This window comes from Passer domesticus, chromosome 7 (assembly GCF_036417665.1).
Source record: "Passer domesticus isolate bPasDom1 chromosome 7, bPasDom1.hap1, whole genome shotgun sequence".
Lineage (NCBI taxonomy): Eukaryota > Metazoa > Chordata > Aves > Passeriformes > Passeridae > Passer > Passer domesticus.
Window position 1 is genome coordinate 40464065 of NC_087480.1, and position 20979 is coordinate 40485043.

The window sequence follows — 20979 nt, forward strand, 5'->3', positions numbered from 1 at the left end:
ATTGGACTCAGGAGTTTTGCAGTTTGCTGGCAATTAATTAGCAGTGATGAGTCCCAGGTCTAAGGTCTTCTCAAGGACATAAAGAATATGTGGGGATTTTGAGTAATAAAAATAAGCTGATAAAGTGAGCACTGAAACTAATTTTATGTGATATACTACATAAAAGCTCTTACATTAATTGTTCCCTGTAGCATCTAGCTCTTAATTATACAGTGTTTGCTAATAAGAGGAACAGGTGATAAAGCCCAGAATTTTTGTGCCTGTTCATTGGCACTGTTCAAAATAAACTCAGAGGTGACTCTAGTAAGGCACAGCCTGCTTCTGTTTAGGTGCCTGGACTGATTTTTTCAGGTACAAGGAGAATTTCAAAGAAGTTGAGCTAGCCTTTTACTGATGACCTGGATGCTGATCCTTTAAAAATATTTGAATTAACTTAGAAAAGGACTTCTGTTGACTGTGTAAGGAGAACCAGATTAAGGAAAACACTTTCCTTCCCTGGCTGACAATGAACTTTGCACTTTCAATAGTCTTGGAGAGAAGAAAAAAACCTGGTATAGACAGCTAATTTATGCTGATAATTAACTGCTAGAAGTAGATTTGGTGGATCTGATTCAGATTGCTCTCCCACTGCTGTAATTCTTCAAGTCTGGCTGTGCTAACAACATGACACTAATACAGAGAATTATAATGATCAATACAATTATGGCTGTAGTCTCTGTCCTATGGGCACTATTTTTTCTTAACAAAGAGGGTTCAGAATCTGTTATTAGACCTGTTTGTGAGGCCAGAACATCATGGTAAATCACTGCCTGTAGTACCAAATAAAGAAAACTACTTAAATGCTGTACTGCAAAAAAGTCTGCACAGCCACAGAAGTGAACTGTAAAACATAAAGACATAGAGAAAACTAGATTTAATCTAGCTGAATCTCATACCTCTAATATGGTGCAGGAAATCCCCCAGCAGGCAGCCAGGATTCCATGGCAAGCACACACAGTCCTAGCTGAGGTCTGTGCTGACCCTCTGCCATCAGGACTGAAATGTGACCAGGCAAAAATGAAGCCAGCTTGGGTCTCAATCTGCCCAGCCTTGACAGGGGTTAGGCATATGAAACCTAGGATGAACAAAGGTACCATTTAGATGAATTTTCACACTAACACTGCAGGGAGTGAGGGCAATGGATTATGCTGCTCAAGTGAAAAGAGGTATGATCCTCTGCCCTTCCCACTGACACAGAGAGGGACTGAAAGATCACAGCCCAAAATCTCAGCACCTACAATCTGCATCTACATCTGCTCTGGAGCAGGTCACAGCTTACCCAGGAAAGAAAACACACATAAAATAATAAAAAGTGGGATTTTTTCTGTATTTAAATTTATAATAAATAATGTAAATATATATACTCTAGGAATAGAGAAATGTGATTATACACAGCATAGCCATGCTCTTTATACAGTTATGCTGTGCACAGCTCAAAATACATACAGTATAAACATGCTATGTGCAGTCACCCATTCATATTTTACATTTCTCTATTCTCACATCTCTATTATCAATTAAACTCTATAGGCCCTATTAAAATTATGATTTTCTGGCCTTCTGGCTGTTTCAGATTGTTTCAATAAGGACTGACAACAAAGTTATGTAAACACAGTCACTTTTGCATGTTGCGGAAATTCACATTAGTTATAACAAAATGAGAAAATCCTGCAAATGACTGAAATTTTCCAGAGTGCCATTTCAGGGCAGAAGCTGTTTCACACTAGACAGCACAGTGGCTGTGCTTGCCTAACTCAGTTAAAACAAATAGGGAACAGCCAGCAAGTGACAAGGTAGAAAATCCCTTTTAGGGGAGACAAGACACTGAGTACATTTCTCAATGGTTCTGTTCATCAACAGCCAGCACTCTTTTAAAGCCCTTAAGTGTTTGTAGGACAGAAAATTAATTTGTTTCCTAATTCCAAAGTGAATCATATGCTCCAAACAGATTTTCAAGTCAATGAAACATGACCTTGTATGATCTAATTAAACAACTCAAAGGTATTGGTTGTTTTAAGATCCCTCTGGATATATTTCAGTTCAAATGCACACACATCATCTCAATGTACAAGCTCATAAATCTACAGAAAATGCAAATCAGATCATTAATGCTTTGAATTTGACAGTCTTGCCACTGTTTTCTAAAAGGTAATACATGAAAAATTGCTGGATCATACATACTCTTTTTTCCAACTTAGCGAGCACACCAGAAAAACCCCATACTGGAAAGCAGAACACCAAATATCTTTCTTTGGCTTCTAAATATCTGGTCCAGAATTGGGTATCAAATAACAAATTCTCTGAAACCTGCTATTACATTTTCTTCTCTAGATGATGTCCTGACCCTTTGAGTCAATGTCCTTTTTAATGTAAATTTTTTCTATGAGTCTGTCCTAATTCTCCCTGTGTTTTATGAATCACATGGCTGTTTGATTACAAAAAAAATTATCTATGGCTGGTTTTTTTTTTCTAATTTTGCTGTCTCTGGTATTGCTCCCATGGTCTCCTTTTCCCACTCTCAGTTTTAGCCCAGGTCTCTGTGTAGATCTTGTATATGATCTGCAGCCTTTGTTAGCATCCCTCACACATCTTGTATAGATGGATGGCCATACACATATACTCTGTTCTCTTACTACCCTCAAATGCCCACGTGTCTGACAAGAACGCTGTCTCAAGTGCCAACACAAGAATCTTCAGAATTATCACTGATTCCCATATTTTTATTTCCTTTTCTCCAGTCCCATCTTTCACTATTTTTCATCTATTTAGTCTCCAAAATCTTACCTACTCTTTTTTCCATCACTTTACTCTAATCTGTCACACCCTGTAGTTGTGCTCTCCCTCCTCTCTTCTCCCCTTCCTATCTCCTACTGTCAGCATGGCCATAGCTACAACACATTTGTGCAGCCAGAAAACCCACTCCAAAAGGATGCTGCCTGGAAAAACTGGGCTGCCACCATTTGATTTTCTTCCTTGCCTCCATCACTCCAAGTGAGTGCCACGCCGGGACATATTTCTTCAACGCGTTTTTCTTTACTCCAGATTCAGACCCTAATCCCACAATTGGATCCACATGGCTGGCTGTGCAAGTTGAGATGGGGGCTGGAGGGGTAGGCTGCAGGCAGCAGCGTGGCTGTGCTGCCTTGCAGGACACGGTGCTGGCCCTTGCCAGGCGGTGTCCCCTGGCCCGGCCGTGCTGCGCGGTGGCCGCGCTCGGGGCCCTCCGGCTGCCCCGGAGCTGCGGCCAAGCCCAGCCCAGACGGCTGGTTCCAATATTCCTAAAATAAAATAAACACACCAGATCTCACTAAACAACTAATCACCTATGGCATGTACATGATTTTCTTCTTCTCTATTTTTTTTTTTCCTTTTCAAATGAAAACTATTTTAGGTGTGACAAAACATGTGAAACAAGTGGAAAAACATTTCCAAGTACTTTTGCTCTCAGGAACCTTTACTGATTGAAGAGATTAAGGGATTGGGGGTTTTTACTACTTTAAAAAAATCCATTTTACTGAAAATTCAAACTAGTCTATGAAGCTTCGGGCCAGCAACATTTAAAAAGATTGAATTACAGCATGCCATTCTGAATGTAGCACATTATGAATTCCATATCCCTCAGCTAGAGTGACATATTTAATGATTAAGCCAAGCCACTCAACTGTATTTCTATTTTAATTTTTTTTCCTAGCCAGTATTAACTTTATATATACATTTCAAATGGCAAGAGGAAAAAATAGCAGAATAATGAATTTGTCTGCAATAAAGGAATAACTAGCAAGGTCTGACAACCTTAAGAAATTAGAGTTCTGTGTGAAAGGTATCATGTGCAAATTAGCCCAATGTTAACAAATGCTTATTATCCTACTATTTTAAAAATCCCATTTTCCATGTGCTCCAACTCTATTCTGTGTTCTGTCCTTCATTTTACACAAGCTTTTCCTGCCAGGAGTGCAATAGAAATTGCCATGCAAGATCAGAGCACTGGTCACATTAAGTTCAGTACCAAATTTGAGCCAGTTCTTTACTGAAGAAACAGGTGAAAAAAAAAAAGTCCATTTAAATACCCTTCCCTTGCTGTGCACCGATGTACATAAGAGTAAAACTTCCTTCCTGACCTGCATGGTGACTGATTTATACCCACAAGCATGGGGTTTAATTACAATGACACAGAGATGGTCAATTTATTTCCTTACGCTTACTCACTCATGAACGTGCACTTCCTCCTTCCAGCAAAAAGTAATTATCCCTTTGCAATTATCTGCACAGATGTGGCAAAGTTAGAATTTTCATGATTGTCTGCTAAAACCCAGGGCACTGAAGAGTATGTGCTCTGCCAGATCTTTCTGTTGGCCTCAGGATTAATGAGTCCCTTGAAGAGAGACTTGTTTGTGCCTTGGGTAGGATTTTATAACAGGCATTTCCAAAACTCTAAAATAAAGATGGAGGAGGTGCTATTGCAAACTCTTTGTCTTCCTGAAGTATATTCTGAGGGGGATGCTAAATTCTGAGTTTCTCCAAGGTTTACTCCTGCTTGCATTTGATACCTGTATGTGTAGAGATACCTGTATGTGCATGCAGAGTTTGACACACCTACAGCTCAATTGCTGGGAAGTATTTCATTCTAGGGAGGAACAAAATCATGGAAAAATAGATGTGCGAGGGTCAGGCATGCAGGTATCATTTGGGCTGTCTGTGGGTCTAAGGTAGCATCTGCTGCCTTGTGTCTCACTACGGTTTTGTCTCTAACCAATATTGAAGGGTGACCTCTTCTAGAATGGAATACAATATTTTTCAGACCATTTCTCAAATTTCTTATGTTCACCTATAAAAGTCATTTTATCTTTAAAAAAAAATCAAAAGTTTCACCTAATCCTGCTTTATCAGAAAATTTACTAGGCAAGCTTTCTGAGCCAACATCCACATCTTTTATGAAAACACCAACCAGAGCAAAGCCAGGACAATCCCAAACCATAACCAAATCCCTGTTTGACAGGGAACTTCTGACAATTACTTTCTGGGCAGGATTAACACAAGTTTTGTACCTGCTTTATAGTGGCTTTACATGGAATTTTCTCTTTAGTTTGTATATGAAAATGTTATTAAACACAATCTCTGACTGTAATTAGAGTCTCCGCTCCTGGCAGGTTTGTTCAAACTCCCACCAGTGGTTCTGGCATGGCTTTGGGCCATTTGCTGGATGCCCTTCTCCAAAGTTCCCCTGTCTCAGTGTGCCACCAGCCCTGTGGTGTCACTGAGCTGTAAGAGCAGATGTCTGTCCCCACCTGTTGTCCCCTCTGTGTGTGCTCATAACCTTCCCTCAGAGTCCTGTTGTCACAGTCACACTGCAAAAGGAATGACAGCTACTGAGAACCTCCAGCTTCTTCTTGCAATATTCAAAATAAAGTGCACAACAACTATCAAACTACAGCATGAGATGTCTGACAAGCACTAAAGGTGCATTCACACTAAATTATCAAAATGAACTTTTTTTTAAGCTGCCTTACTCACCTTGCCAAGAGCTGGGGTGAAATTTTCACCTTTTAGTATTTAAATGTGTTATAGGAAAACTCAATTTATTCCTGTGTCAGAGGCTGGAAGAAGCAGCAGCTTTCTGAGCATCTCCATAAAAGCAATTGTGAACTGTAGATTAAATGAATCCAAATTTGTGTTCTCTGTATGAGTCTTTTGGTGAACCTAAACCCAAATGTGACACAAGGTCAGGAATTTTCTAATTAGTGAATAAATTAGTTAGAATCAATTGATAAACATAAATGACAAAAATAAGGTCTGCTGCTAAAATTACCACAGAAATAAGTAGTTAAATCCCTGAACTCAATTTTCCCCTCATTAAATTTAGTCTAAATCAAAATATGCTGCTCAAGAGCTGAAGAAAACAATTTTTTAGTAAATTATTTTTTACATGTCTTTAGCACATTCAAAAATCTAGAGACACAGACTTCTATTAAGTAGAGAGAGCAAATGGAAAAAAATTACTTTATAAATAAAAAAACAGGATCAAATTTTAGATCCTTTCTATCTGCTTATTGAGATGTACAGTTTCTCTGAATGACAGTGACCATGACAGAGTTGATCTGGATTAACAAACCTTTTCAAAGGAAAAAAAAGTCTTAAAAAACAATACCAAAATAACAAAAAAGTGACCAATCAGTTTTGAATGAATCCTAATACTAGCATTTCTGTGAAACAGAAACAATGTTCAGTGTGAGCATGAACTTGGAGAAAAAAGAATTTAAATAGGATACATATCTATTGTGTAAGCAGTTTAATGGGTCTTACTTTAAGCCTTGTTGATCTGGCTTGGGCAAAATACACCATCAGACTACATCAGCAGGTACAGAAGTGGAGCAAGCTAATCCTGGAAAGGAAGCCTTTATAGTAAGAACTGTTGTGAATTTTACAGAAATTTACGCTGTCAACTGCTTAAGTGCTAAACGATCTTTTTCCTTCGGAAATTTTCCTGCGGAAAAAGATGGTTGCAACTAGGATACAAGTTTACATCATTTTAATGACAATGTTTACAGGTAAATATTTTCTTTTTGTGAATTTGAATGTGTACTTATACTGTATTGAATGTGTAGAACCTTATTCAGGTTGTTTGCTTGTAGTTTCTTGATATTTATTTGGGGTCAGGGGACTGGAAAGGCAAAAGGTTGTAAGCAGATTTCTAACCAAAGGTGTGTATCAAAAGTGTCATTTGGATAATACTTTTATAATTGTTTAATCCAAAGGAAAATCAGTGGCATTCAGCAGAATTGTGCTTGAATAATTGCTTTTGTCCTCCCTTTCTGCAGGAAATCTTTGTTGCTAAATTTGAAAGAGGGAGTTTAATTAAGAGGTTAACAGTAAGAAAATAGCCACCATATAGTAATAATGTGTTAGTGAAAAAAGGAGACAGATGAGTAATGCTATCAAACTGAATCAAAGGAACTGTTTCATCTCTGTTTTGAAAAAAAACCAAAACAACTTTACAGGTGGGAAAAGTAATCATCTTTAAAAATATTCACATTATCTGAAATTTTATGTCAGGGTGTAATATATTTAGAAGAGAAAATGCTGTATGATTCTACTTACTTTTTCCCTTAAAAACATGAATATGCTTAGCTGAGTTAATGCATGTAACCACTGGAAAAAAACTGGTTGCCTTTGCACTTGTTTTGGTATGTCTTACATCTTTTGAGAATACTCCTTTTACATGCTAATGTCTCCAACCTGAGCTATTTGAACTGCTTATACAGTTCTATAAATATTGACTAATCCTTTTATCTAGAGTGCTTTTATCTTGACTGACAGTGGTCTTTGCTTGCATAGCAATTGGCAGATAACAAGCAGTATCAACACCACTTGCAAGAACAGCTGATTTATTTATTCTTGATATGAAAAAAGTGACTTATTATTTGTCTTTTGGTGTGACCTGTATTTGTGCTTGTGCTAATCTTATTATGAAATAGTAGTCCTATATATATAAGTGCATACACGTATATATCTATATGCACAACCCAACAGAATAATTATTTTGCAATGTATTTTTAATATCATTACTTTAAAAATAAGCACTGTGTTGAGACACTGAAATGAGTATGAAATCTATGTATTGAAGTGGCTCTACAACAGTCACTTTGTATTTAATAACTGATACTATTCATTTTCTATAGACAACACAACAACAACAACAATAATAATAGTAATAATAATAGTAGTAGCTCCTCATAAAACTAATTTTATTTCTTTGTTGGACATTGATAATTTCTTTTATCAAATGTCTTATATAAATTTAAAAATAGAAATATATATGATTTTTTTTAAAAAGTCAGCATTCGCATTCAATAATTTTGTTAATTTTATGTCTTATCTGATTAAGTAGAGAACAACACAGACAGTAAAGATTATTGTAAAGGTAAATGCATCTGTATTATCCTTTCCACAGGCAAGTCACTATTGCAAAGTGTGACTTGGACCACAAGTTACAAGGGAAAGGGAATGTCTGGCAGGTGCTGTGGGATAATAAAGTAGCACACAGAGAATCACCACACATTACTGAAAATGCAACAACTAAGGATCTAGCCATTCACAATGCTGATTTTTTTAATGAAAGGTTTCACAGGGGCTCCCAGTCTCTAAATCCCTAAGCACAGTCTGTCCACTCTGAAGCCCTATGACAAGGCTAAGCACAACCTGATCCAGCTGCTTGTGGGCTGGACTAATTTTTATCTTTGATGCAAAAACCCCAGAGACCTTCATTCCACAGCCACTGTATTAAAACTGAGTTGTGTAAAAGACCCGAGGACACATTGTTCTCGATGTCAGAGCAGGGAAGGGAGCAGTGTCAGGCAGGAGATGTACTAAAACATTGACCAAAACAGGAAACAGCTCACAGTAACTCCACCTTTCATATACAGGAATAGCAAAAACAGGACAAGTTGCTAAGACTGAATTGCCACAGACTGGACAAAGCAGACGTGGCTCTGGCCCCCAGTCAGGAATGGTTTGGGAACTGTGCTTTACTTGAGCAAGTCAGCCCCAATGAGTGGCAGTTCTGCCAGGTGCCACGGCACATTAAGGTACACACAGACACCTCTCACTGGAATAAAGATGAGCCTGGCTGGAAAACAGAGAGAGAGAGCAAAACCCCACTGCCAGGCCAGGGAGATGGCACTAGCTGTGCTCCATGGCCTGAAGCTTCAAGGGGAAAGTCAGTTTATGCTTTAATTGACCACTGATGAGTGACTTGGATCGCTGCAGAGTCTTTTGCATACCTGCTATGACCACTTTACTCTGGCTAATCTTTTAAACAAATCTCTCCCAGCGTCAGTTTCTGGCTCTCCTGTACTTACCACTCTCCCAGATGGGCCCAGTTACAACTGTGACTGAATAAAGTGGACAAGGAAAGAATTACCCTGAGTAACTACACTTATCTGCTGCTATTTGAAGCAATTCATTGTGGCTGAATGCTGCTCTCTAATTTTCCATGAGGAATGGCTGTGTTTGTTATAGAAATAAAGCCTGGCGTGAATTTGTACATAAAGCTAGATGTGGTGCCTGGTGCACCCAGCTGCCACTCCATAAGCCTCAGCACATCTCAACTATCTGATTTACAGGCAGCAGTTTTGCTGTGGGGATGGATGAAAAGGTATCTATTTAATTTGTGCTGGTGATACTAGATTGAAAATTATCTGCAAAGTGCTTATCATTTTTCTCTAGGATAACCATGAAGGGAAGTGGAAATGTTAAGAGTTGGACTTAGCATGAATTATCAAAAAAGTATTTGGATATTTTGACTGCTTCCAAGGGAGATGAGAAACAGATTTTCCCTGATCCACTGCATGCATATCGGTCACTTAATTGCTCAGGGGAGAGGTTACTGTGATTACTCTTTATAGATGAACAGCAGTGTAGAGAGGTAAACAGATTAGTTTTACAAGAGGAACAGATTTGGTTTTGTTTGTGAAGTGTGATCCAGCAGACCCACTTAGGCCACATCAATCCAATTACAATGGGGCTGAGATGAGGAGTTCTCCTTTTACCAGATATATCAGAAGCCAAGCATTATATGGAAGAGGAAACATGAGACTGTGTTGACAATCTCCTGCACAAACGCTCTCATCACCAATCAACCTCTGATACATTTGAGAGAATATTCTTTTCATCTTTTCTTGCTTCATATTTTGTGTAGAGGAGAGGTAAAAAAGTTCCCCTGTAGTGCATACTTTTTGCAGTATGTACTTTTTGCAGGCATGTTCACCCACTTGTCAGACTGACCCACCATGTCAAATATCACTTGTAAATCCTATGACTGTCACTTGAAGAGTGTTGCTCCAAGATGTTTCTAATGGGACCAGGAATAATAGTCTGTAGTCCTTACACTGTTGAATGAACATGTGAAAGAAGGAATGACCAACAGATCATCCTCTAGCTCATCCCCATACTATATTATGGATAGGAATTATGCAACAACTCTTGGGGGTTTTGTATGTGATAACTCAGTTCTTTACAAAGCATTCTAAATTGCTACCATAGGATACGTGGAAAACAATTTTTTTTATCCCATCTGATGATGTTTATCTTAATTTCATCACATTATCCATATCAAAACTATGCATTTGTTTGGTTCTTTTCTCCAAAATGTGGTTATTAACTTAGGTGCTTACATAATACTTTGCACAAGGAAACCATGACAATTGAATGGCCTTTTTATATTTACAGTATATTCTTTTACTTGTCCATCATCTATTTATCTAATAAAAGATAATTTAATAAAACACATTATTAAAGTGTTATTTTGGGCTCCAGTTATTTAAACCAGAATACCTAATTCTTTGTTTATTCTTCAGGTACTCACTGTGAGGAAGACGTCAATGAATGTTACACGAACCCTTGCCAAAATGGTGGGATCTGTGAGAATTTTCCTGGAAATTACACTTGCCATTGCCCACCTGCAGACAAAGAAGGGATTTTTTATGGTGGCTGGAACTGTACAGAAGTTCTGCATGGCTGTACTGATCATCAATGCCAAAACAATGGAATATGTATCCCACATTTAAAAAATGGCCAACATGGATTCAGCTGCATATGTTCACCTGGGTATACTGGAACACACTGTGAAACCATAACCACATTTTCTTTTCAAGGAAACAGTTTCCTTTTGTTGAAGAATCCCCAGACCCATAAAAAGGATTTTTTCTATAATATAAACCTGAGGTTTCAAACTGTGCAACCCACAGCTTTTCTGTTTCACCGAGGGGAGAAAAACACCTTTGCAAAGTTGGAATTACTGAACGGCTACTTACATTTATCCGTGCAAGTCAATAATCAGCCACAGGCTCTTTTGCATATCCCACATAATGTCAGTGATGGAGAATGGCATTCAGTGGAGGTAACCTTGGCAAGAGCTGTTATTCTTAATTTGCTTGACAGCTCTTGTGTAGAGTCCTGTCTCAATAAAACGTCTGCTAAGATAGATAACGAGCTGGTGATGTTTGCGTTTCAGAGCACGTTTTTGGGCGGCTTACCAGTGGGGAACAGCAACTCTCTACAGAACACCTTTAATACACATTCTGCACCTTCATTTGTAGGCTGTCTTCAGGATATTGAGATAGACTTGAATGTTATTACTCCAGAGAATGTGTCATCTGGGTCATCTTTAAATGTCAGGACAGGATGTGCTAAAAAGGACTGGTGTGACCCCCACCCGTGCCAGAACAGGGGACGCTGCATCAACCTGTGGCTGAGCTACCACTGCGACTGCTACCGGCCCTACACGGGGCCAGAGTGTGCAGCAGGTAAGGGAGCACTGTCTGTGCTGTCTGTGTTTGATGTGCCTGCTGAAAACTGGCCACAAACCATCCCATTTACCTGGCGGTGAAACGGTGTGACCCTTAGGACCTCTGGGGCTTAATGTCAAGTGGTAAGCCAGTGCAAGAGGTTAGTAGTGGCACGCCTTTGTTATTTCTAGTTACTTTCCCAAGAAGGCTGCTTTTCAGCCTGACAAAAATTAAAAAAAAAAAAGCTAAACTGGTGGATTCCACTCCTCTTGTTTTAAAGTCCTCTCAGTGCTCTTAGAACTCCACAAACTCTGAAAAACTGAAATTCTCTGAAAAATTCTTTGAAAATTTTATCCTCGAGCCATCTAGGCTTTTATGAAGAAATTAATTTATGGCAATAAAAGGCAAGCAAAAGTACTATAAGCTAAAAAAAGACAGATTCCAATTTAAAAGAAATGAATGAGATTATACTCTTAGTTTAATCTTATTAGCCCAAGGAGCAGGCAGGCTTCAGCAGCTGGAAACAGGGTCCATTCATCCCTCAGCTGGTCCCAAGGTGGGGTTGGACAATCCCCAGTGCAGGCTGTTGTTCCCAGAGAGCTGCATGGGGACCAGAGGGAAACATGGCTCTGTCTGGGTGAGCAGAAGAGCTCCTCTCAGCAAGCAGCTTCCAAGGCAGTGGTGAGCAGGGACACAAAAGCTGCAGATGCCTGTAGCACTTCCCCTGCTACAAATGATCTTTGCAGTGCAGGCAGGGGCCAAGTGGAAGGACAACAGGAGGTCCCTGTCCAGCTGCATCTGCTGGGTGATCTAGAGCTGTAAATACAGCAACCCTCTGGAATGCTTTGGGCTGAGCTGTGTAATCCTTCCCCAGGCAAAGTTTTCTGGATTTCAAACAAGCAGTTTTCTTCAAGAAAATTGCACAGCACTAAGTCTTCACATCACGCCTTTCCCTCTGCCTCCCTCATCCACACACAGTCAGCAGAGCAATGTTTAGGGAGCAAGAAATACATACCTATACATATGTATGGATACACGTATACATACACAAGTATATTTATGTAGATATGTTTGCCAAGTGGACTGGAAAAAATTAAACACAACAGCAGAGCCGTGGTCAGATTGGAATGGACAGATCCTAAACTGGTGTAAACTGGCGTGGCTGCAGTGCTGCCAGTGAAGCTACATTGATTCACATCAGCTGAACAACTGGCCTCAGGGGTTTTTGAATGCATTGCTGCAGAAAGCTGGACCTTCAAATACATTTCAAATGTTTGAATACAACTTCATTTTGCATGCTCTACCTAATACTTATCAATACTTTTCAATAGTTTTTCCTTTTGGTTTTATTGCAAAATGACAAAGTCTGAAAGGTAATTGTAACTGACTTCTTTGAAGTGTAGCTGTAATTTATCCAAAGATTTGGAAAGCAACTTTTGAATATAGGACAACATCTGGGAAATAAGTTTGCCTTCTTATATGAAGCAAAATTAAAACCATTCAGAGCCAGGAGCAGCTTATACTGGCATTAGAACTGTTGAGAATGATTAGAAAGCATGCTTTTTTTCTTTCCTGCTGACCACAATATTCCTTGCTAATCGTGGCACCGTGCCATTTTGGTACATAGGTTCTAGATATATGTCACATGTAAAAGACTGTGGCAGGTTTCTAAAGAGGCAGAGTGGGGGAGGCTTGTGGTAAAGGATGACATAAGAAATGCTGGTGTCTTTCTGAAGAAAAGTTGCTGCCAAGTATTTAATTGACAAGACGCAATATTTTCTCTACATATACAAAATAACAAACAGATGTTGACTCATTTTGATCAACATCCAGATGTTATGACCCAAGAGGTTAATATTGACCAAGGTGATGCTAGTCATCTCATCAAACAGATCAGGCTGATGATATATATGTATATTTATAAATAGAGAAAAATGTGACAAGGTAATTGTAAACATGAAATACCTTTCTGGAGATCAAGGCTTCTTTCTAATACTGCAGTTGTGGAATCCTCAGTTCAGCAGAATTTTTCTATTTACCCTCATGAAAAAAAGTGTCTCAGTCTCCAGTATCACCTTAAGAGAAGATACACCTTAAAACTCTTGTATGTAGAAATAATTATTTGTTGAAATTGGTGTTTTGAGGCGTTAAGTCTGTTTAATAAGTAGATGTAGATATATAGGCAACCTTATTCATAGAAATAAACTATTTCCAATTAAATTAAGAAATTGTCTGTTTAGGAACAAGTATGTGATTTATTCCTGTTGCTAAATAATATGACCATACCCCATAGCAGTGCAGTGTGGTTATTAAGGGTCTGTTGAGGCTTCATGGTCAGTCCCCTCTTTTCATCATTTTTTTAATGCAATCATAAAAAGGTGGTTCTGCAGGCAGAAAGTTGGCCCATGACATCCTGCTGCAGGAGTTTTACTGCACAACAGACAACTGAATCTTCAGCTATGTGAGCATTTAAAAAAAGCTTGGTCTATTTTTTCTAGGAATTTGATACATGAAAAATAGCACTCCTGAAACTGTTTAGGCAGGAAGTCTGTAATATTGAGGACAAGATCACAAAACTTATAGTGTAAAAATAGAAACGCTTTGTTGTTCTTTAAAGAGATGATTCATCAGAATCAAATACAGTTTTGGCTACATATTTTGTATCCTTAAAAGACTGAAAATCATTACTGAAAATAAGGGTAAAGGACAGACAGATGGTTTTGGTTTAATCATTTTAATTGATAAGCACAAAGAATACTTGCTCGATCTTGGATCATATTTCTCCCCTGGCTCTGTGGGCACTCAGGGACTGAGCAGGATTCATGGCTGGATACAAGTTGATGTAGGTGAGCATATGTTGAGCCACAGCAACAAAAAGTCTGTCAGAGAACTGGGGAGCCCCTGCAGCACCACACAGGTGATCTATTCACACAAGAGGGCTTTGCCCAGCATCTTTCTGTGATTGGAATCTGTGCAAAAAATACCACAAAATCCCAGAACTTCATTAACTTCCACGGTCATCAGAGGATCAAAGCAGGTAGGTTCTTTCCAAAATGATCTTTCTGAGGACCAATGCAGGAAACTGTAGAAATCTGTCCTTGTTTAACTACTTGAAAACACAGCATTACACAGAGCATGATAAAGAGGAAAAATGTGCCCAATTATATAACATATGGTCCTGCACTGGAGCTTAATGCTACAGCCATGGGAGCCAACAGGAATTTTGAAACAGAAGCTATTTACATCTGGACCAAGTCTTTGTTCATCCATAAATAGAAGCATTTCTTACTACCATACATAAATATCACCAGAACTAGTTATTTAATCCTTGCATGGACTCCTTTGTCATTTAGCCCTAACTATTTTATTTTTCTCTTCTTTTCTTTGTTTTTTTTTTTACCTTTTCCCATATCTCTAACCTCAAGAGTACATTCCAGGCCGGTTTGGATCCGAGGACTCCTCAGGCTATGCTGCTTTTCCTGTTGGTTCCACTCAGAATGAGAACTTCATCATATCAATGTTTGTCCGAACACGCAAACCTTCTGGCTTGTTACTGGCTCTGAGAAATAGCACTTCCCTCTACATAAGAGTCTATTTGGAAGGTGGGAAACTCACCATGCTAGCTCTAAATTCCATGAAGTTATTAGGGAAACACTCAGTGAACGATGGAAACTTTTACCTAATAACCTTAAAAATAGAACCAAATAAGCTGGAGTTATTCCAGTCCTCTCACTACTTAGGCTTTATTTCTACTCCAGCACTAACTATCCAAAGTAAGGATATTCTTTACATTGGAGGCCTACCAGATAACAAAGAAACTGACAGAAATGGCAGGTATTTCAAGGGCTGCATCCAAGATGTAAGAGTGAATAACCAGCCACTGGAATTCTTCCCCATCACCAATCCACCGAATTCTCTTATCAACCGAACACTGATCAATGTCACCCAAGGCTGCACTGGTGACAACCTCTGCAAGGTAAGAATGACATTTTTCAGAGCACTTTCACATGCTTACAATGGGGAATTTTTAAAAATGTTTTTAGTACGTTCCCACACATTATTTGATTGTAATGACAGATTAAGAAAACATGCAAAAATGCTAGAAAGAGCAGGTTTTGTTAAGCTACTCATATGATGAGTATCAGAAGCAAAATGTATTTGCATAGGGGAGAATGAAACTATTTTGAGATTGGAATACTGTTTTTCACTAATTATTGAACATGCTGTACTGTCACAATACTGGTCTTTATAAATTTCCATCTGAAATAGAAGGAAGTCTTCTTTTTGCCAAACAATCCCTCATGCCTAGAGCTGGATGTCCAACAGCCTTGATTCATACTGAGGTTCTCTCTTCTCTCTCCCCATAGTCCAACCCTTGCCACAACGGTGGTGTGTGCTATTCAATCTGGGATGACTTCACTTGCACATGCCCCCCTAACACAGTGGGGAAGGCATGTGAGGAAGTTAAGTGGTGTGAGCTTGGGCCCTGTCCTCATGAAGCACAATGCCAGCTGGTGCACCAAGGATTTGAATGTAGGTACATTTCAGTTGTTCCAATAATCTTTGGAGATCAGCAGCAATAGACATTTTCAGCAGCATTTCCTTGAAACGAAGTATTCACTGCCTTTAAAGTTCATTCAAATGTTACTTCTGTATTAAAATAATAGTTATGTCAATTTTAAGTAATATTAGTGGGAAGAGTCTGCCCTACCAAACCCAGAAATTCTCCCCCAGACCCCTGACTTAGACACTGAGTTACAGGAGCTTACTCAGCCCAGCTAGTCAAGGTTCTCCCATAGATCAGTACATTGCCCTCACACTTCCACCTCAAAGAATAAGAGGATATCCAGTGTTGGATTAACCCTGGAATGTTCTCCATCTTCCTGAAAAGACAAGCTACATAATTTCCATTGCATCATATGATTTTCTGAATTCTTGCATGGCTTTGGAGAAAGTCACCTCGATACCTGAAGTACAGTTGTTCAAGCAGTGCCTCCGTAAGAAGCACCTGCATGCCAAGCAATCCATTTGAGAGCTGATGACCATCAGCTGCCTTAGGATCATTATAGCCACCCTGCACGTGTCTTTCCTGCTCCTTCCCACCCTGGCTGGAATGATAAAGAGCAAGTAGGGATTTTTAAGAAATATTTCTTCATTTTGCTACCAAAGAAAGCCCTAATAAAAAACCGTGAGGAAAGGTAAATACGCACTCAGTCTGATGGAGCTGTCAGAATGGCTGACTCTTAGGAATGGGAAGGCTGGTCAACTAAAGATCTCTGTCATAGACAGACCAATATGATACTATTTTTATGCAGATTGTAAGGATCAGCATTGCAGGATGGCTTAAAATTGTAACTGAAATTAAAATAATTGCTCCTTCTTGCAGAGATGTCTTTAATGATAACATCAAAATGCATTCTCATAAAATTTACTATTGCATTATTAGGGTAGAACAGAAATACCCAGAGACAGTGAAGTGAAAAGTACCTGAACTGTTTCCTTCTGCTAAAACTCAAGTTCATTTACACTTTCAGTGATTCAAGGTCTTGGCCCCCTTTAGATTTCTGTGCTGGTTTATGTGGCAAAAGTTGGGAGTTTCCCTAATAGATATTCAAAAATTCCTGCACTGCAGAACTGCATTTTTAACTAGTTGTATTCTTAGCTACAGGATAAACAACTTCTTGTTCAACACAGGATAACAAAATAAAAGCTTTCCTGGGCAGTGAGTTTTCTGCCTTGTGTCTTCTGTTAACAACAACAACAACCAAAAAAAAAAAAAAAAAAAAACAAAAAAACCCCAAAAAAACCAAAAAAACCGACCAACCAAACAAACAAAAAAACAACAACAAAAAACCCATCTAAAAAAAACCAGGAAATCCTGGAAAAAACAGGAATAATCTTGAAAAACTCTGACTTTCTTTTAGTATGGTTTCCTCTGAGGAAACTTTTTCCATGAGAAAGACACCACATTTGATGCATCAGGTATGCAGTTACACCTCTGCTCCCTTGGCATCAGGATACAAAGTCAGTAAATTGATACTGGGACTGCCAGGGTTCTTTTCCTCAAGATTTACTAAGCCCAGAGATAGTTCAGAAACTCATCTTATCTCAGATCTTTCAAAGCTATTTTTTTCTGAAGTACAGACAGAAGACATTCCTTCCTGTCCCTCTTCCCTGTGTAAAATCCTCAGAAACCTCAGAACATTTAAATTTACAGCCCAGTGAGTAAGTGCATTATAGTAGAAACCATGCTAATGAAAGGTGTCAAATACCTTTGTGAAGATGTCCATAAAGCTGCCACAACGTTGCCCATCAATTTTCACTCACAGCAGTGCGAGCTGAGTTCTGCTGCCCTCCCAGTCCCACCTGCACAGGGCTGTGGCAGTGCTGGCTTTGGGTGTGACAGGCACAACTGCTCACAGGGATTTTGAAGGGGCTTTCCATCAACTTACTTCCATTAAATTAGGCTGCCTGTACTTAGGAAAAAATCATAAAGTGACAAATGTATGTATTTTTTTGAAATAGAGAGATAACAGCAATGTAAAACTGTATGTTAGAGTGATAACCTGAGATGATGCAAAGCAGTACACTTTGGATGTGATTATAGCTGATGCTGGCACTGCCCTGTAAATTCCACAGCCATGAGGGGCAGACCAGGATAACTGAAACACTGGTGGAATTTGACTGTCTTCCAGCAAACCCAAAAGCAGTTACATTGCACATGCACCTGTGAGAAATCTTTCCACGTGCATTGGTGCAAAACTGGCCTGGTTTCCCAATTGCTGTCTCTGCACAGGTCTCGCTAATGCAGTGTTCAGCGGCCGGAGCAGCGCGATATTTTACAGAAGCAACGGGAAAATCAGCAGAGACCTCACCAATATCATCTTTGGCTTTCGAACCAGGGACACTGACGTGATCCTGCTGTATGCAGAGAGGGAGCCCGAGTTTGTCATCATCAGTATCCACAACTCCAAACTCCTGTTTCAATTACAAAGTGGCAACAGCTTCTACAGGCTGACCCTCGCGAGTTCAGTGCCTGTGAGCGATGGCAAATGGCACCGAGTGATGCTCTCTATGGTGGAGCCCCTGTCCCAGTCCTCCAGATGGCACATGGATATAGACAACACGAAAGACACAGCAACCAGCACAGCTGCTGCAGGAAGCCTCAACTTTTTAAGAGAAGAGACAGATATCTATGTGGCTGACAAGGCTTTTGACAGCCTGGATGGCCTGCGGGGGTGCATGAGCACCATAGAAATCAGTGGCATTTATCTCTCGTACTTTGAAAATGCTGACATCCCTACTAAAAAACCTCAAGAGGAGCAATTTCTCAAAATATCTGCAAACCCTGCTCTTACTGGCTGTTTGCAGGTAGATTTCTGCAGCTCTGACCCCTGTTTGCACGGGGGGACATGTGAGGACTTCTACACTTCCTACCGCTGTGTGTGTCCCGATGGATGGACTGGCACCTACTGTGAAGTCAACATTGATGAGTGCTCTTCAAACCCCTGCATCCATGGGAACTGCACAGACGGGATTGCCTCCTATGAGTGCAGCTGTGAGCCTGGTTACACTGGGGAGCACTGTGAGGAGGACATAGACGACTGCCATGACCACCAGTGCGTGAATGGGGCCACCTGTGTTGATGGGATTAATGGATACTCCTGCCTGTGTGCTGCTAACTTCACAGGGAGGTTTTGCAGGTACTGTAAACAAGGCTGATCTCTATGGTTTTGTCAAGTCTCTTCTGAAGGGCTTTTATATCACTGATGTCTTTGTTTTAAACACAGATGTTTTGCATCTGTCTCTATATTAATCATGGCTGCAGAGTCAATGTATGAAGAGTACAGAAAGTTGTACAGATCAATTAGATGTGGACTGAGACAGTGCAGAGCTGCCAGCTCAGGCAGAGTCTGATGAGACAGGGACTGAAGAAACAAGGCACAGCTCTGCTGCCCTGTTCTGCTGCCAACATTGGTCCTGTGAGGTCTCTGATGACAAGATTACAAGTTTTCCAAAGCTTGAAAATACATGTGCTACATCTTCTTTTCAGGAAAAAAAAAACTTAAGGGTTTTAAATCTCTAAAACTATATTTTATTATGGTAATATAGCTCTAGAGCTATAAATACAGTAAGAGAAAATAACAATAGAAAATAAGTTGTTTTTATCCCCACCCACAGTATCTTTTCTGGGTTGGTCTTTTCCTCCCAGCTTACTCTCAGTCCTGGTGGCTGCAAACACCACACAACCCATTTTTGCCATTGCTTCTGACACTGCTCACTGCTGTTTCCTATTCCTGCCAGACTCTCCTCTAGAAAGGCTGCAGGCTTTTCCCTTTAATTGCCCTTCTCTGCACACCTATAATATTCTGCCCTCTAAGCATGTCCAATTCCTTTCCAAGAAGGCAAAATCCTTCTCCTTCCTTCAGAAGACTCCAACAAATCCAGTCTGCTGCAGCCCAAAGGATGCAGACAATCATCTTCATGCTATACAGTTACAGTCTTTTAGGATATAATTACTAAAATGTACATGTTTTGTTGACTTTTTCTGAGTTGTGAGGACATCCTCAGATTTGAAGATGCCTTATTGTAGCCATGATATTTTATGAAAAATCCTTTGCTAGGATTTTTCTCCTATTCTAGCTGAGAAGCCTCAGAAAAGAAGTGTAAACAATAACTATCTGCTGCTGTGGAATGCAACAGGTGCATCTGTGATTGGTGCATGCTGGTTGTTTCTAATTAGTGGCCAATGACAGTCAGCTGGCTCAGACTCTCTGGGAGTCACAAGCTTTTGTTATCATTCCTCTCCTGTCCTTTCTAGCCTTCTGATGGATCCTTTCCTTTCTATTCTTTTAGTATAGTTATAATATACCATTTTTAATATAATATATATCATAATATAATAAATCAGCCTTCTGAAACATGGAGTCAAGATTCTCATCTCTTCACTTGTCCTGGCACCCTCGAACACAACCATACCTTGTGGTGGCCCAATATTTTTTGTCTTGTATGTTAAGTCTGTGTCTTTTGAACTCTTATACTAAGCTGTCCAGGTATCACAGAGAACCACATTAGTAATGTAAGTAGGGTGATGTCCATTTTATATTTTTTATGATAAATGAATCATTAATTTACCAGTAAATATTTGGGGGAAAAAATTAAATTCATCAAATTAAAAAAGTTAGGCAAAGCATGTTCTGGGAGTCTTAAATGTGAGTTCCAGCAGTCATTCCTTTGGGCAATACCCTGTTCCCCTGCTTCAGCTGAGAGAGCACAAGACACCCAGAAACAAGGACAGTGCAAATCACTGCTGCTGCCTTCTTGTGTGCCCAGGTATCGCAGATTGCCTTACACAGTGTGCGGGAACGAAGAGAGGAACCTCACCTGCTTCAACTACGGCAACTGCAGCGACCTCGGCGGCGAGCTGGGCTGCGCGTGCCTGCCGGGCTTTGTGGGAGAACGGTGAGAGCCTTTGTCCTGCCCGTCCTTGGGGAGCCCTCTGCCAAAAGAGTCCAGAGGGTAGCAGCCAGCCCTCTGGCAGAAAAACAGACAAAGCAGCTGATTAAGTGCAGCAGTTCCTTGCTAGAGTGACTCTGAGGGCCTGAAGTATTGTGGTTTGGGATAAAAATCACAAATTAATGCAGGAAGGTTTAGTCCA

At 39.8% G+C, this 20979-nt stretch overlaps 1 protein-coding gene and 1 long non-coding RNA gene across 2 annotated transcripts in view; one reads left to right on the plus strand and one right to left on the minus strand.

The window, feature by feature from the left end:
• The window catches only part of CRB1 (crumbs cell polarity complex component 1), a 95900-nt gene that overhangs the window by 49471 nt on the left and 25450 nt on the right, over positions 1–20979 (plus strand). The window contains exons 6-10 of the mRNA XM_064427918.1: positions 10392–11339; positions 14747–15297; positions 15689–15854; positions 18118–19024; positions 20655–20783. Coding sequence (XP_064283988.1) covers positions 10392–11339; positions 14747–15297; positions 15689–15854; positions 18118–19024; positions 20655–20783 — 2701 coding nt within the window. The remainder of the gene's footprint in view (positions 1–10391; positions 11340–14746; positions 15298–15688; positions 15855–18117; positions 19025–20654; positions 20784–20979) is intronic.
• Positions 5592–10583, minus strand: LOC135304945 (uncharacterized). The gene is made up of 3 exons (XR_010366185.1): positions 10400–10583; positions 6340–6418; positions 5592–5736 (listed from the first exon to the last, which is right to left on the minus strand). It is a non-coding gene; the product is annotated as an uncharacterized LOC135304945 (long non-coding RNA).